Here is a 19,091-nt window from a genome sequence, read left to right on the forward strand (position 1 = left end):
ATGCACGGGTCACCTGTTCTGCACTCTGCAAACTTTCTGCCCTGCCTGCTCGTAGTGCTTGGTGTTCGTTTGTGAAAGTGGCAGGCCAGCAGCAGCCGGGAGCCAGCAGGAAGCAGGAGCCAGGCCTGAAGGACTGAGAATGAGAGAAGTCCGCACCTGAAAACTTGACCGGGAGCAGCAAAAGGTTAAATGACGCTCATGCAGAAGAGGGTTGTGGATGTGGGATTAGGTGGGGGGCCCCAAAATATCATTGTACAGGGCCCCAAGATTTCTGTTTCTGGCCCTGAGTACATACATACCCTGGGGTAAATGTTCTAAGATGGGAGTTCTGTTGAAAATGGGATGTGACCCATAGCAACCAATCACTTATTTATTTAGCACCTTCTAGAAGATTATAGACAGAATCTTATTGGTTGCTATGGGCAACATCACATCTTCAATAGAACTCCGAAACCCACTACATTGTTAATGATGCTCATTCTCAAGGATCGTTAACGATAACCCCAATCATCCGAACACGCAATCAAATCTAACAATATCATCAGTGGTGGCATGTTGGGCGGTGGTCGCTGGTATGTCATGGAGCGATATTTGTTAATGATATCGACGGTGACGCATATCGCATAGTGTGTAGGACGGGGCTTCCATACCCTCCAACTGAAGGGCACAAATCGGTACACATTCAGAAAGGGGGCGTGGCCTCATGGAAAGGGGCATGTTATAAAAAAGGGGCGTGGTATTACACATTATACCACATCATAATGGCCATTACACATTGTGCCACACATCATGATGCCCATTACATTTTTAACACATAAATGCTGCTTACCTACATGCTCATTGCTAGGGGTTCTTTCTTTATGCCAGGGGCTTCATCACGCTCAATGCCAGGGGCTTCATGTTTGATGCCAAGAGGACTTCATGCTCGTTGCCAATGGTTAGTTGCCAAGAGGGAGTGCATTGCACGTTGCCAAGGGGGAATTAAATGCTGATTGTAAAGGGGGTTGGGGGGGATTGCTTGTTGCCAAGGGAGAGCCGCCGCCGGACACACACAATTGAAAGAAATGAGAGCTGGGCAGAGAGCTGTCTGTGCGCTGCTGGCTGGACGGGTATGGTCTCCTGCGCGCTTTCTCCCCACTGCACCCTCCTTACGCTGTATACCCGCCATCTTTATACTCCCAGCCCTCCGAAAGGGGAGACACCCGCGGCGGTCTCCCGCATAGCCAGCCGTTACCTTGTGGAGTGACATGCATCCAGTGCTTTCACCCAGGCTGATGTCAGTGCCGGGAACCCATGGGACCCGGAGGAGAGCGGAGGTGGGTGTAGTAAAATGGCTGGCGGTGCGACGGAGCAGCGGAAGCAGCCTGGTCCGTCGCTATTTTCAATTCTCCCGCTGGATGGCCGCGAGCCAATAGGAGCTCGCGGTCCAGCAGCCAATCATGAGCGGCTCTCTGCCTGGCTGTCAATACTTAAAAAATGGTACATTCGGTACAAGTTTAATTTGCCGGTACAGAACGTTACAAACGGTACTTTATCGGCAAATTCGGTACAGTTAGAGGGTATGGGCTTCAGCATGAAAAGAGGTGTTGCATCCTAGAAAATGATAGACATAATCTGATAGGTTGCTATGGGCATCACTCTTTTCATTTCGGGAAGCGTAAAAATTTGTAAAATAATAAAATTTACACGCGTGTAATTAGAAGCTCTTGTGTGACTACCACCCGCAGGCCGGCAGGGGTCGCTGCAGGGAGCCGCTCCGCCCGAACTCAACAGTATACACACCCATATAGCAGCAGGACTACAAATCCCGGCATGCTCCGCGGACAATGCTGCGATTGGCAGGCGGGTTTTCGCTGCTCGCCAATGGCGGCCTGGTTCCTACGCATGCGCGTTCCGTTACTCTGCGAGGCAGTGGCTGGCTGTCTGTCTGTGGTTTACCATTCCCAGTCCTGGCAATGGGGGGCACTGAGAGCACCGGCGGCGGCGGCGGCGGCGGCGGCCGGAAGGTGTCCTTCGGGGTGGATGAGGAGGACAGGGTGCAGGTGCTGCGAGGACTCAGGGTGAGAGAAATAGCATGCTGCCTCTCAGCTCTGGGTGCCCTTGCATGAGGCAGGGAGGGAGCCCTGTGCCAGCTATGGGGTCCCTGTGCCAGCTATGGGGTCCCAGTGCCAGCTGTGGGGTCCCTGTACCAGCTGTGGGGTCCCTGTACCAGCTGTGGGGTCCCTGTACCAGCTGTGGGGTCCCTGTGCCAGCAGCGGGGTCCCTGTGCCAGCTGCGGGGTCCCTGTGCCAGCTGCGGGGTCCCTGTGCCAGTTGCGGGGTCCCTGTACCGGCTGCGGGGTCCCTGTACCAGCTGTGGGGTCCCTGTGCCAGCTATGGGGTCCCTGTGCCAGCTATGGGGTCCCTGTGCCAGTTGCGGGGTCCCTGTGCCAGTTGCGGGGTCCCAGTGCCAGCTGCGGGGTCCCAGTGCCAGCTGCGGGGTCCCTGTACCAGCTGTGGGGTCCCTGTGCCAGCTGTGGGGTCCCTGTGCCAGCTGTGGGGTCCCTGTGCCAGCAGCGGGGTCCCTGTACCAGCTGTGGGGTCCCTGTACCAGCTGTGGGGTCCCTGTGCCAGCTATGGGGTCCCTGTACCAGTTGCGGGGTCCCTGTACCAGTTGCGGGGTCCCTGTACCAGTTGCGGGGTCCCAGTGCCAGCTATGGGGTCCCTGTGCCAGTTGCGGGGTCCCAGTGCCAGCTGTGGGGTCCCTGTGCAATGTAAGAATGATTGGTGCTGGGCACAGATGGGGTAAGAGAGAACCTGTCAATGGTAAAGATATAGGTAATCCCTGTCCTGCATGCCATCATATGTCACCAGTATTATAAGCACTATGCGCCCCCCATTTCATGTGCATGTACCACTCACATACACTCATTATATAGGTGTTTCCTACTAGCCTGTATGGGTGCATATTACCATTATGTTACCATTATGTGTTCATATGTATACCCATTATAAAGGCGTTCCCTTATGGGTGCATATAGCCATTATGTACATGTGCTTCTGCTTTGTATGTACACTCATTATATGCAGGTTCCCTTGTACACTCTATGCTGTGTTCCCATTACAGAGTACCCAGAATAGTACCCGGCTTTGCAGGATAGAGATTCTTGTATACTGTAAATGAAAGTTTCTGTTTCGGCCGGGCCCTAAGTGCTGCTGATCTTCTCTGGGCTTCTCCCGAGACTTTAAAAGTAGGCAAGCCTGAGTTTATCAGAGATTTGGCCGCTTGCCGCTTATGCATCATGCTCCAGAATGTGATACGTTTTGGGGCTTAGATGCAGCGGGTATTGTCATCTTTTGATGGCGTTACCCAATACCAGCCTGTGGTGTTTATTATTAATAATAATAATTTCTTATTAAATGCACACATAGTGTTCATTCTAGCACCCGCTATCTTTGAAAACCCATGCAGTTCCTCTTACCTGCCTGGGGTGTCGCTGTCTGCTGTAGTGCTTCTAGCACAGTGTGGTCTGTATATCAGCACTGATATGCAAACCAGACCTCTGCTAGAAACATCACAGCAGACAGCGACACCTCAGGCAGATATCAGGAACTGCATGGGTTTTCAAAGATAGCTGGTGCTAGAATGAACACTACACACATATTCCGCAGCACTGTACAGAGAATAGTTGAACATTCACATCAGTCCCTGCCCCTTGGAGCTTACAATCTATATTCTCTGAAAATAAATTGTACTAGTGAGGTACTGCGCTTCATCCAGTATGTAGATCCTTAGTGCAGGCTTGCTGAATTCATTGAATCACACCCTCTTAGAGGAAGTGCTTATGTAGTCTGCCAATTGGTCTTATTACATATTTCCGATGTTGTTTGATAAATTATATATACAACCAAAGTCAATAAAGTAGTTTTTATTTAAAAGTCTCTTTTTCCAGACGGTGAAATCTTTCAATGAATACATTTTGATGCAAATTCTAAGTTAACAAACTGATTTACCCAACGCGTTTCATCTCAGACAAGACTTCATCAGGGGTTAACAAAAAGCACTGAGATACATACCCGTTTTGCACATTTCTGCATTTGTACATACCCATTTTGCATTTCTGCATTTGTACATAGCCATTTTGCACATTTCTGCAAAATGGGTATGTTCAAACTTAAGGTCTAAGATAATCACGGTCATAATAATGAGACCTTATATGGCTAGGAGGGGTTTTGACCAAATATGTGTGAGTCCCTCCATGCCGGCTTCTCAAATTCACCTTTCGGTATAGTAAATCCATGTTCAATATGTGTGTAATCAACCAAAGCCAAAATTCATAAATTCTTAGTCCCCTCTTGGTACACAGGAGTTCATAAGATTTGTAGAACATAATCGCAGGTTCAATTCTCTTTAAAGTCAGGATATTACCCTCACAGCAGGGAGATGTGTAGTCTGCTCAGGCTCAGCAAGAATGCTAGCACCACCTCAGTGCTTTTTGTTAACCCCTGATGAAGTCTTGTCTGAGATGAAACGCGTTGGTAAAACAGTTTGTTAACTTTGAATCTGCATTAAAATTTCTTCATTGATTTTTTTTTTTTTTTTTTTTTACATTCTGGAAAAAGAGATTTTTAAATTAAAGCTTTTTTTATGGACTTGGATTGTATATATCATTTGAAACTACATCAGAAACATGTGATCGGACCAATTGGGAGACTACATGAGTGTTAAAGGCGCCATCCCACAACTGTTTGTATGTTTTGTGGGTAAAGCAGCCTCATCTCATACTTAAATTAAGCTCGAGTCAAGGGTTCTGTGTCATGTATCTGATTGTTTATTGAAAGCCAGTGTGTGATTCAATGAATGTAGCCAGACTGCACTAAGGATCTAAATGAAAAGCGCAGTACCTCACTAGTACAATGTATTTTCTGGTACTGCGCCTTGTGAAGGCTGCTGGTTGTGGTAGTTGTTTTGTTGGTGTGTGTGTGTGTGTGTGTGTGTACAGACACACCTGGGGACAGCTGCTGTAATTACTAACACAATTAAGGGTTAATATTTTAGTGCCAGACTTTTTTCCTTTTTTTTTTTGTTGTGTGCTTTTTAATCTATATTCCCTAACATTCGAGGGTTAAGGTTGTTGGGAGCCACTTAACCTACCAGTATATTTTTGGATTGTGGGAGGAAACCCACACGGGTGTGGATCGTATTGTCGACCCGACTTAGGTCGACAGTCATTAGGTTAACATCGTTGGGTCGACAGGTAGCAAGGTTGACAGGGTTCTAGCTCGACATGGGGTAAAGGTCGACAAATGTGTTAGGTCGATATGGGTTAGGTCGCGAGGTCGACATGGTTTTTTTCATTGTTTTTTGACCGGAATGTCGACATGGACACGGTTGGAAATCAACTGCAGCCCCTCGCATTGCACGCTTCGCTCGCCATGCTTCGGGCACACTATTTTATTCTCCCACCACGCCCTAGTGGATGGTAGAGCATGAAATACCGCCTGTTGGCACATGCCGGCTCAGAAAACAGTGAAGCGACCTGTCGACCTAACGCATTTGTCGACCTAAAACCATGTTGACCTTGTCCCATGTCGACCTAGACACCTGTCGACCTAGAACCCCGTCGACCTTGTTGCCTGTCGACCCAACGACTGTTGACCTAAGTTGTGTCCACAATATGACCGTATCCCACCCACGCAAGCATGGGGGATAATACAGGGTTGCTTACTTTTAAACTCTCATCTCCGGGAGAAGCCCAGAGAGGGGACTGTCAGCAGCACTTCAGGGGCGGGGCCCGATGTAGACACCATCAAGCCCCTCTCCCAGTACTGCAAATCCCTGCACCATTTAGCCGATATCTGGGAGGGTTGCCCACCTTTCTAGGGGGCCCCGATTATTTTCCATTCCAGGAGGGTAGGTAACCCTGGCATAACATACAAACTCCACACAGTAAAGGTGTAGATTTGGGCAACGATTCAATCTCGTTAACGATTTCCTCTGAACTCCTGCACAAACGATTTGGTGTCAAATGATGAACGATTGAGCAAACGATTACACATGAACGATTGATCTATATATAACGATGGTGGAGGGAGAGGGAGCCAGTCAGTCAATCAGTCTTACCAAATCGTTCATCGCGCATACACATGAAACAATTGGTACACATCGCTAACGATTGGTCGCTGATCTTTCTTAGAGAAGTACAAACACAACTCTAAGAGCTATGTGTGCAAATGCTAGGAGCTTAGGAAATAAAATCCCAGAACTAATTGCAATAATGACAAGGGATGAACTGGATATTGTGGCTATTACAGAGACATGGTGCAATGAAAATCATGACTGGGACATAGCTATACCAGGATATACTTTATTTAGGAAGGACAGAATGGGAAAAATTGGAGGAGGGGTTGCAATATATGTGAAAAAATATATAAAGACTACCTTAATACAAAGTATTGAAGAAAAAACGGAGGCCCTTTGGGTGACCATAGAAACAGGGGAGAAGGCGATTCTTCGTATAGGGGTGATCTACAGACCACCAGGTCAGGAAGAGGAACTAGACAAGAGCCTATTGCAGGACATCAATAAAATGGCATTAAAAGGAGAGGTGATAATCATGGGAGACGTTAATCTACCTGATGTAAACTGGGAGCTGCCTGTTGCAAGTTCCACCAGAAGTAGGGACATGCTGAATTCCTTGCAAGGAGCATCCCTCCAGCAATTGGTGAGGGAGCCCACTCGTAAGGACGCAATATTAGACTTAATACTTACAAATGGTGACAGAATATCTGACATAAATGTGGGTGAAAATCTGGGATCCAGTGACCATCAAGCAGTATGGTTCAAAATAAAGACAGAGACTGACTCATCGCACACAAAAACAAAGGTGTTAGATTTTAGGAAGGCTGATTTTGTAGAGATGGGAAACTCTGTAAGGGATTCTTTGGCAGAGTGGAAGAACTTGGAAGGAGTGCAGGATAAGTGGGAAAAATTAAAAAGTGCAATTCTAAAAGCAACAGAACTTTGTGTCAAAAGAGTTAGGAAAAACACAAGAAAAAGAAAGCCATTGTGGTTTGCAAAAGAAGTAGCAAGTATTGTGAAAGCAAAAAAGTTGGCCTTTAAGAAATTTAAGCAGACGCAGAAGAATGAGGACAAAGAGGTGTATCTTGTTAGACAGAAGGAGGGGTACTTGTGAGTTATCTGGACGCCCGATTTTTTGATTGTATGCCTTAAGTTAAGGCATACAATCAGATACGATGCGATGCGATATCGCATCGCATCGCATCGCATGCGACCATCGGATGCGATGACCCGATTTTTCCATAGGAATCAATGTTAAAATGATTCCTATGGAAAAAGGGGTCCTTTTCATACCCCTACTATCCAAGTGGGCATGGAGTTGGATATAAACCTGTGGCGAGCGTAGCGAGCCACCGAGCCCGAAGCGTGGCGAGCGAAGCGAGCCCCGCGAGGGGACGGTATTCCGTGTCCCCTCGCGGGGCTCGCTACGCTCGCCACGCTTCGGGCTCGGTGGCTCGCTACGCTCGCCACAGGTTTATATCCAACTCCATGCCCACTTGGATAGTAGGGGTATGAAAAGGACCCCTTTTTCCCATTGAATTCCATGTTAAAATGGACTCAGTCCATTTTAACATTGATTCCTATGGAAAAATCGGGGCATCGCATCGCATCCGATGGTCGCATGCGATGCGATGCGATGTGCCCGATCCGACCCGATTTTGAAATCGGGCGTCCGGATAACTCACAAGTACCGAAGGAGGCTAAGAAGGTAATCAGATGTGCAAAAGCACAGGCTGAAGAGAAAATGGCCCAGTCAGTGGGTAAAGGGGGAAAAACTTTTTTTAGGTATATAAGTGAAAGGAGAAAAATAAAAAGTGGAATAATTAGACTGAAGACAGAGAGTGGAAGTTTTCTTGAGGGGGACAATGTAATAGCAGATAATATTAATAATTATTTCTGCTCAGTATTTACTGCTGAAAGAGAGGGGAAGGGGCCACAGTTAAGTTGCAAGTATGGTCAGAAAACTGAGGGAGAGACAAGTACATTTACAGAGGAGAAAGTCCTCACAGAACTCTCAAAACTGAAAGTGGATAAATCAATGGGGCCAGATGGGATACATCCAAGGATACTAAAAGAGCTTAAAGGGGAGCTGGTAAAACCAATAACAGAATTATTCAACCAGTCACTAGCTACTGGAGTAATCCCAGAGGACTGGAAAACAGCGAATGTAGTCCCACTGCACAAAAGTGGAAGCAAGGAAGAGGTAAGCAACTATCGACCAGTGAGCCTTACATCAGTAGTAGGGAAATTGATGGAAACACTCTTAAAACAAAGAGTTGTAGAATATCTCAAAACCAGCAATTTACAGGATCCAAAACAGCATGGGTTTACTGGGGGAAGATCATGTCAAACAAATCTTATTGCCTTTTTTGACTGGGTGACTAAAGTAATAGATCAAGGTGGGGCTGTAGATGTAGCTTATCTAGACTTTAGTAAAGCTTTTGACACTGTCCCACATCGCAGACTGTTAAATAAACTTGAAAGCTTGGGATTGGATTCTAAGATAGTTGAATGGATAAGAGCGTGGTTGCAGGACAGAAAACAGAGAGTTGTAGTAAACGGAGTACAGTCAAAGGAGGGAAAGGTTACAAGTGGAGTACCCCAGGGATCTGTACTTGGACCGGTGCTTTTTAATATCTTTATTGGTGATATTGCAAATGGAATTGAGGGTAAAATGTGCCTTTTTGCAGATGACACAAAGGTATGCAACAGGGTAGACACACCAGGAGGGGTAAAACAAATGATTGAGGATCTAGGCAGATTAGAGAAATGGTCAAGAGAATGGCAACTACAGTTTAATGCCAAAAAATGCAAAATCATGCACTTGGGTCTCAGAAATGCAAAGACTCAATATAGTATAAATGGCACTATAATGGAAACTACTGAGGAAGAGAGGGATCTGGGTGTCACTATTTCAGGGGACTTAAAAGCAGGTAGGCAATGTAACAAAGCAATGAAGAAGGCAAGTCAGATGCTTGGTTGCATAGGGAGAGGTATCAGCAGTAGAAAGAAAGAAGTAATAATGCCACTGTATAGGTCATTGGTACGACCTCACCTAGAGTATTGTGTTCAGTTCTGGAGGCCATATCTCCAGAAGGATATAAATACATTAGAGACTGTACAAAGAAGAGCAACTAAAATGGTGCATGGCCTACATCACAAAACGTACCAGGAAAGACTAAAAGATCTTAATATGTATACTTTAGAGCAGAGAAGGGAAAGGGGGGACATGATAGAAACTTTCAAATATATCAAGGGCTTTAACAAGGTACAGGTGGGAGACATTCTTCACAGGAAAAGGAGCAACAGAACACGAGGACATGCACTGAAACTAGAGGGAGGAAGATTCAGGGGAAATGCGAGGAAGAATTTTTTCACAGAAAGAGTAGTAGATAAGTGGAATAGCCTCCCAACAGAGGTGGTAGACGCAAATACAGTAGTACAATTTAAACATGCTTGGGATAAGCATATTGATATCCTTACAAAAAAATAAGGATCAAATATGGTTTGAGGTAACATGTTTAAAAAAAGGGGCAGACTAGATGGGCCAAGTGGTTCTTATCTGCCGTCAAATTCTACCTCTACCAACGACCGGCGGGTACGCGCATCGTCCGATATATCGTTCATACACACGGAACGATTTGAACGATTGGTCGTTTCAATCAGTCGGGAACGCCCAGATCTTTTGCCAAATCTATCTGTGTGTACGCACCTTTAGGACCAGCGTGGGAATTGAACCCATGCCCTCAGTGCTGTGAGGCAGTAATGTAACCATTACACCATCCGTACTGCCCCGTATATATAACACATGGTGGGGATAGAACCCATGACCTCAGCGCTGTGAGGCAGTAATGCTAACCATTACACCGTCCGTACTGCCCCGTATATATAACACATGGTGGGGATAGAACCCATGACCTCAGTGCTGTGAGGCAGTAATGTAACCATTACACCATCCGTACTGCCCCTTATATATAACACATGGTGGGGATAGAACCCATGACCTCAGCGCTGTGAGGCAGTAATATAACCATTACACCATCCGTACTGCCCCGTATATATAAACACATGGTGGGGATAGAACCCATGACCTCAGTGCTGTGAGGCAGTAATGTAACCATTACACCATCCGTACTGCCCCGTATATATAACACATGGTGGGGATAGAACCCATGACCTCAGTGCTGTGAGGCAGTAATGCTAACCATTACACCGTCCGTACTGCCCCGTATATATAACACATGGTGGGGATAGAACCCATGACCTCAGCGCTGTGAGGCAGTAATGTAACAATTACACCATCCGTACTGCCCCGTATATATAACACATGGTGGGGATAGAACCCATGACCTCAGCGCTGTGAGGCAGTAATGTAACAATTACACCATCCGTACTGCCCCGTATATATAACACATGGTGGGAATAGAACCCATGACCTCAGCGCTGTGAGGCAGTAATGCTAACCATTACACCATCCATACTGCCCCGTATATATAACACATGGTGAGAATAGAACCCCTGACCTCAGTGCTGTGAGGCAGTAATGCTAACCATTACACCGTCCGTACTGCCCCGTATATATAACACATGGTGGGGATAGAACCCATGACCTCAGTGCTGTGAGGCAGTAATGTAACAATTACACCATCCGTACTGCCCTGTATATATATAACACATGGTGAGAATAGAACCCCTGACCTCAGTGCTGTGAGGCAGTAATGCTAACCATTACACCGTCCGTACTGCCCCGTATATATAACACATGGTGGGGATAGAACCCATGACCTCAGTGCTGTGAGGCAGTAATGTAACAATTACACCATCCATATTCCCTCGTATATATAACACATGGTGGGGATAGAACCCATGACCTCAGTGCTGTGAGGCAGTAATGCTAACCATTACACCGTCCGTACTGCCCCGTATATATAACACATGGTGGGGATAGAACCCATGACCTCAGTGCTGTGAGGCAGTAATGTAACAATTACACCATCCGTACTGCCCCGTATATATAACACATGGTGGGAATAGAACCCATGACCTCAGCGCTGTGAGGCAGTAATGCTAACCATTACACCATCCATACTGCCCCGTATATATAACACATGGTGAGAATAGAACCCCTGACCTCAGTGCTGTGAGGCAGTAATGCTAACCATTACACCGTCCGTACTGCCCCGTATATATAACACATGGTGGGGATAGAACCCATGACCTCAGTGCTGTGAGGCAGTAATGTAACAATTACACCATCCGTACTGCCCTGTATATATAACACATGGTGGGGATAGAACCCATGACCTCAGTGCTGTGAGGCAGTAATATAACCATTACACCATCCGTACTGCCCCGTATATATAACACATGGTGGGGATAGAACCCATGACTTCAGTGCTGTGAGGCAGTAATGCTAACCATTACACCGTCGGTACTGCCCCGTATATATAACACATGGTGGGATAGAACCCATGACCACAGGGCTGTGAGGCAGTAATGCTAACTATTACACCATCCGTACTGCCCCGTATATATAACACATGGTGGGGATAGAACCCATGACCTCAGCCCTGTGAGGCAGTAATGCTAACTATTGCACCATTCGTACTGCCCCGTATATATCACACATGGTGGGATAGAACCCATGACCACAGCGCTGTGAGGCAGTAATGCTAACTATTACACCATCCGTACTGCCCCGTATATATAACACATGGTGGGGATAGAACCCATGACCTCAGCGCTGTGAGGCAGTAATGCTAACCATTACACCATCCGTACTGCCCTGTATATATAACACATGGTGGGATAGAACCCATGACCACAGCGCTGTGAGGCAGTAATGCTAACTATTACTCCATCCGTACTGCCCCGTATATATAACACATGGTGGGGATAGAACCCATGACCTCAGCGCTGTGAGGCAGTAATGCTAACTATTGCACCATCCGTACTGCCCCATATATATAACACATGGTGGGGATAGAACCCATGACCTCAGTGCTGTGAGGCAGTAATGCTAACCATTACACCGTCCGTACTGCCCCGTATATATAACGCATGGTGGGGATAGAACCCATGACCTCAGCACTGTGAGGCAGTAATATAACCATTACACCATCCGTACTGCCCCGTATATATAACACATGGTGGGGATAGAACCCATGACCTCAGCGCTGTGAGGCAGTAATATAACCATTACACCATCCGTGCTGCCCTGTATATATAACACATGGTGGGGATAGAACCCATGACCTCAGTGCTGTGAGGCAGTAATGCTAACCATTACACCATCCGTACTGCCCTGTATATATAACACATGGTGGGGATAGAACCCATGACCTCAGCGCTGTGAGGCAGTAATATAACCATTACACCATCCGTGCTGCCCTGTATAAATAACACATGGCGGGGATAGAACCCATGACCTCAGTGCTGTGAGGCAGTAATGTAACCATTACACCGTCCGTACTGCCCCGTATATATCACACATGGTGGGATAGAACCCATGACCACAGCGCTGTGAGGCAGTAATGCTAACTATTGCACCATCCGTACTGCCCCGTATATATAACACATGGTGGGGATAGAACCCATGACCTCAGCGCTGTGAGGCAGTAATGCTAACTATTGCACCATCCGTAATGCCCCGTATATATCACACATGGTGGGGATAGAACCCATGACCTCAGTGCTGTGAGGCAGTAATGCTAACCATTACACCGTCCGTACTGCCCCGTATATATCACACATGGTGGGATAGAACCCATGACCACAGCGCTGTGAGGCAGTAATGCTAACTATTACACCATCTGTACTGCCCCGTATATATAACACATGGTGGGGATAGAACCCATGACCTCAGCGCTGTGAGGCAGTAATGCTAACTATTGCACCATCCGTACTGCCCCATATATATAACACATGGTGGGGATAGAACCCATGACCTCAGTGCTGTGAGGCAGTAATGCTAACCATTACACCATCCGTACTGCCCCGTATATATAACGCATGGTGGGGATAGAACCCATGACCTCAGTGCTGTCAGGCAGTAATGCTAACCATTACACCGTCCGTACTGCCCCGTATATATAACACATGGTGGGGATAGAACCCATGACCTCAGCGCTGTGAGGCAGTAATATAACCATTACACCATCCGTGCTGCCCTGTATATATAACACATGGTGGGGATAGAACCCATGACCTCAGTGCTGTGAGGCAGTAATGCTAACTATTACACCATCCGTACTGCCCCGTATATATAACACATGGTGGGGATAGAACCCATGACCTCAGCGCTGTGAGGCAGTAATATAACCATTACACCATCCGTGCTGCCCTGTATAAATAACACATGGCGGGGATAGAACCCATGACCTCAGTGCTGTGAGGCAGTAATGTAACCATTACACTGTCCGTACTGCCCCGTATATATCACACATGGTGGGATAGAACCCATGACCACAGCACTGTGAGGCAGTAATGCTAACTATTGCACCATCCGTACTGCCCCGTATATATAACACATGGTGGGGATAGAACCCATGACCTCAGCGCTGTGAGGCAGTAATGCTAACTATTGCACCATCCGTAATGCCCCGTATATATAACACATGGTGGGGATAGAACCCATGACCTCAGTGCTGTGAGGCAGTAATGCTAACCATTACACCATCCGTACTGCCCCGTATATATAACGCATGGTGGGAATAGAACCCATGACCTCAGTGCTGTGAGGCAGTAATGCTAACCATTACACCATCCGTACTGCCCCGTATATATAACACATGGTGGGACTAGAACCCATGACCTTAGTGCTGTGAGGCAGTAATGTAACCATTACACCGTCCGTACTGCCCCGTATATATAACACATGGTGGGGATAGAACCCATGACCTCAGCGCTGTGAGGCAGTAATGCTAACCATTACATCATCTGTACTGCCCCGTATATATAACACATGGTGGGGATAGAACCCATGACCTCTGCGCTGTGAGGCAGTAATGTAACCATTACACCATCCGTGCTGCCCTGTATATATATCACATGGTGGGGATAGAACCCATGACCTCAGTGCTGTGAGGCAGTAATGCTAACCATTACACCATCCGTACTGCCCCGTATATATAACACATGGTGGGATAGAACCCATGACCACAGCGCTGTGAGGCAGTAATGCTAACTATTGCACCATCCGTACTGCCCCGTATATATAACACATGGTGGGGATAGAACCCATGACCTCAGCGCTGTGAGGCAGTAATGCTAACTATTGCACCATCCGTAATGCCCCGTATATATAACACATGGTGGGGATAGAACCCATGACCTCAGTGCTGTGAGGCAGTAATGCTAACCATTACACCATCCGTACTGCCCCGTATATATAACGCATGGTGGGAATAGAACCCATGACCTCAGTGCTGTGAGGCAGTAATGCTAACCATTACACCATCCGTACTGCCCCGTATATATAACACATGGTGGGACTAGAACCCATGACCTTAGTGCTGTGAGGCAGTAATGTAACCATTACACCGTCCGTACTGCCCCGTATATATAACACATGGTGGGGATAGAACCCATGACCTCAGCGATGTGAGGCAGTAATGCTAACCATTACATCATCTGTACTGCCCCGTATATATAACACATGGTGGGGATAGAACCCATGACCTCAGTGCTGTGAGGCAGTAATGTAACCATTACACCGTCCGTACTGCCCCGTATATATAACACATGGTGGGGATAGAACCCATGACCTCAGCGATGTGAGGCAGTAATGCTAACCATTACATCATCTGTACTGCCCCGTATATATAACACATGGTGGGGATAGAACCCATGACCTCAGCGCTGTGAGGCAGTAATGTAACCAGCACACCATCTGTACTGCCCCGTATATATATATCACACGGTGGGGATAGAACCCATGACCTCAGCGCTGTGAGGCAGTAATGTAACCATTACACCATCCGTACTGCCCCGTATATATATCACACGGTGGGGATAGAACCCATGACCTCAGCGCTGTGAGGCAGTAATGTAACCATTGCATCGTCCCTGAAATATCAGCCTGATGATTTCAAGTTTGGGAATTTAAAATGCACATTTTTCAAACACAACAAACTGATATTGGAGCCGTTTTTAAATGACTTCTGGCATCATTTGCAGCAACCATTACTTGCAGTCTAGATCTCTTCGCTCAATGCATAGAGTGAAAGCCTGGGGAGCGCATTCCAGTTAAATGTACCTATTATCTACTCCAGGAAATAAGTATATAATAATAAACATCATCAACTGCAAAGGACCTAATCCATCACAGGCTGTCAATCTGTGGAATGATTTATCCCCATGATCATCTTAATAATAAATACATTATACATATGATCTCTGAAGTGTGAAACATTGATCCTAGTGACCTCTAGTGGTCATATTTTATATTACAGCAAAAAGCAAAAATTGTACTTCTTAAATGTTTATTTATTGATTTCCATTTATTTACATAGCGCACACATATTCCGCAGTGATTTGTATGGAATATATGGCCATTCACCTCACTCCCTGCCTATAGGAGCTTACGATCTATATTTCCTATCACATGTACGTGCACAATTGTTCACGCTAGAGATTTTCTTTGTTGGGACTGGAACCAATTATCCTTCCTTCTTGTATATTTTTGGCTTTTGGGATGAAGCTGGAGTATCTGGAGGAAATTCGCACAAGCCCCATGCTTATACACACTTGTTTCTTTATATACCGATACATTTTATAGCATTACAAGTCCTCACCCATGAAAAATGGTGTTTTTGATTATTGTGCTCTTTTTATTTTTTTAGATTCACCTTTTTACATTTGGGAAGTAACTGTAGAGGGTAGTGCAGCCAGCATTCGAAGATGCCGCTCGCCCGCAGCCACCACCGATTCCCCTCGTTCACATGCAAGGGTAGTGGGAGGCGACTGCTGGGTGGCTAAATGGAGGCACGGAAAGGGCCCATCTGATTGGCGTGGTATGGTAGTGCCGTGGCTGTGTTGAACTGTTTAGACAGACGTTCAATCATTCGCTTGGGTGGAATACTTAGAAGATATAGTGGTCATCACCCTGCATCTTTCAGAACCTGTGCAGTTCCTCTTTCCTGCCTGGGGTGTCGCTCTCTGCTGTGGTGCTTGTAGCACAGTTTGGTCTGTATCTCTCTGCTGAAATACAGATCAGCCTGTCCTAGAATTACCACAACAGAGAGTGACATCCCAGACAGGAATGAGGAACTGCACAGGTTCTGAAAGGTGCAGGGTGTTACACTATATTGAACATACATCTGCACCTGCGATAGGGCTGTTACAATTCCCCCATTGGTGCCTCCAAGGGTGGTGTATAATACATACCAGACGCTACAGGAACTGAGAGTGGGCATCTCAGTCACTCAAAAATGAGATTATAAACTGAGACCAGGCGTTAACAATTACCTTTAATGGCGAGAGCGTTGTTTCAATTAAATAGTTTATTCCCTGTGAAATTCTGCTTTCGCATCCATTGCAGTTTCCTATTATACAGATCGTCTTCCCCCGACCGGTTTCCCTCCAGACTGCACTCTTATAAATGAGATTTTTACTGTTCTATAGATAGTGTTGGATAAGTACAGCGCTTGCAAGTTGCTCATAAATGCGCAGACATTATTTCAGAGCTTGATAACCCACTAAGTTTGTTTAATCACATTTTAGTTCTTACAATAAGTTTTTCTCTGCCAGAGCAACCAGCAGATTTAGCTGTATGGCAGATACGATCTGGGCAGTATATACTGTATTACTGTTCCTCCGTTGTTTTCCAGTTCCCTCTTTTCATTTTATGCCTGAATTCCTTTGTGTCGTCAAAAGTACAAATGTGTTATTTTACATGGCGATTGTCTGTGTCACAGAGAGGATTTACTGACACTGAGAAATGTGTTATTTTACATGGCAATTGTCTGTGTCACAGAGAGGATTTACTGACACAGATGTGTTATTTTACATGGTGATTGTCTGTGTCACAGAGAGGATTTACTGACACTGAGAAATGTGTTATTTTACATGGCGATTGTCTGTGTCACAGAGGGGATTTACTGACACTGAGAAATGTGTTATTTTACATGGCGATTGTCTGTTTCACAGAGGGGATTTACTGACACTGAGAAATGTGTTATTTTACATGGCGATTGCCTGTGTCACAGAGGGGATTTACTGACACTGAGAAATGTGTTATTTTACATGGCGATTGTCTGTCACAGAGAGGATTTACTGACACTGAGAAATGTGTTATTTTACATGGTGATTGTCTGTGTCACAGAGAGGATTTACTGACACTGAGAAATGTGTTATTTTACATGGCGATTGTGTGTCACTGAGAGGATTTACTGACACTGAGAAATGTGTTATTTTACATGGCGATTGTGTATCACTGAGAGGATTTACTGACACTGAGAAATGTGTTATTTTACATGGTGATTGTCTGTGTCACAGAGAGGATTTACTGACACTGAGAAATGTGTTATTTTACATGGTGATTGTCTGTGTCACAGAGAGGATTTACTGACACTGAGAAATGTGTTATTTTACATGGCGATTGCCTGTGTCACAGAGGGGATTTACTGACACTGAGAAATGTGTTATTTTACATGGTGATTGTCTGTGTCACAGAGAGGATTTACTGACACTGAGAAATGTTATTTTACATGGTGATTGTCTGTGTCACAGAGAGGATTTACTGACACTGAGACATGTGTTATTTTACATGGTGATTGTCTGTGTCACAGAGAGGATTTACTGACACTGAGAAATGTGTTATTTTACATGGTGATTGTCTGTGTCACAGAGAGGATTTACTGACACTGAGAAATGTGTTATTTTACATGGCGATTGTCTGTCACAGAGAGGATTTACTGACACTGAGAAATGTGTTATTTTACATGGCGATTGTCTGTGTCACAGAGAGGATTTACTGACACTGAGAAATGTGTTATTTTACATGGCAATTGTCTGTGTCACAGAGAGGATTTACTGACACAGATGTGTTATTTTACATGGTGATTGTCTGTGTCACAGAGAGGATTTACTGACAATGAGAAATGTGTTATTTTACATGGCGATTGTCTGTGTCACAGAGAGGATTTACTGACACTGAGAAATGTGTTATTTTACATGGCGATTGCCTGTCACAGAGAGGATTTACTGACACTGAGAAATGTGTTATTTTACATGGCGATTGTCTGTGTCACAGAGGGAATTTACTGACACTGAGAAATGTGTTATTTTACATGGCGATTGTCTGTGTCACAGAGGAGATTTACTGACACTGAGAAATGTGTTATTTTACATGGCGATTGTCTGTGTCACAGAGGGGATTTACTGACACTGAGAAATGTGTTATTTTACATGGTGATTGTCTGTGTCACAGAGAGGATTTACTGACACTGAGAAATGTGTTATTTTACATGGTGATTGTCTGTCACAGAGAGGATTTACTGACACTGAGAAATGTGTTATTTTACATGGCGATTGCCTGTCACAGAGAGGATTTACTGACACTGAGAAATGTGTTATTTTACATGGCGATTGTCTGTGTCACAGAGAGGATTTACTGACACTGAGAAATGTGTTATTTTACATGGCGATTGTCTGTGTCACAGAGAGGATTTACTGACACTGAGAAATTTGTTATTTTACATGGTGATTGTCTGTGTCACAGAGAGGATTTACTGACACTGTGAAATGTGTTATTTTACATGGCGATTGTCTGTGTCATAGAGAGGATTTACTGACACTGAGAAATGTGTTATTTTACATGGTGATTGCCTGTCACAGAGAGGATTTACTGACACTGAGAAATGTGTTATTTTACATGGCGATTGTCTGTGTCACAGAGGGGATTTACTGACACTGAGAAATGTGTTATTTTACATGGTGATTGTCTGTGTCACAGAGGATTTACTGACACTGAGAAATGTGTTATTTTACATGGTGATTGTCTGTGTCACAGAGGATTTACTGACACTGAG

General features: G+C 45.4%; 1 protein-coding gene across 2 annotated transcripts in view; it reads left to right on the forward strand.

Moving 5' to 3' along the window:
* Positions 1 to 1,901: 1,901 nt before the first annotated feature.
* The window catches only part of CHCHD6 (coiled-coil-helix-coiled-coil-helix domain containing 6), a 204,932-nt gene continuing 187,742 nt past the window's right edge, over positions 1,902 to 19,091 (forward strand). For both annotated transcript variants that reach the window (XM_083155652.1, XM_083155653.1), the window contains exon 1: positions 1,902 to 2,060. In XM_083155652.1, coding sequence (XP_083011778.1) covers positions 1,956 to 2,060 — 105 coding nt within the window. In that variant the 5' untranslated portion in view covers positions 1,902 to 1,955. The remainder of the gene's footprint in view (positions 2,061 to 19,091) is intronic.

Source organism: Crinia signifera, chromosome 8 (assembly GCF_055691185.1).
Source record: "Crinia signifera chromosome 8, ASM5569118v1, whole genome shotgun sequence".
Taxonomy (NCBI): Eukaryota; Metazoa; Chordata; class Amphibia; order Anura; family Myobatrachidae; genus Crinia; species Crinia signifera.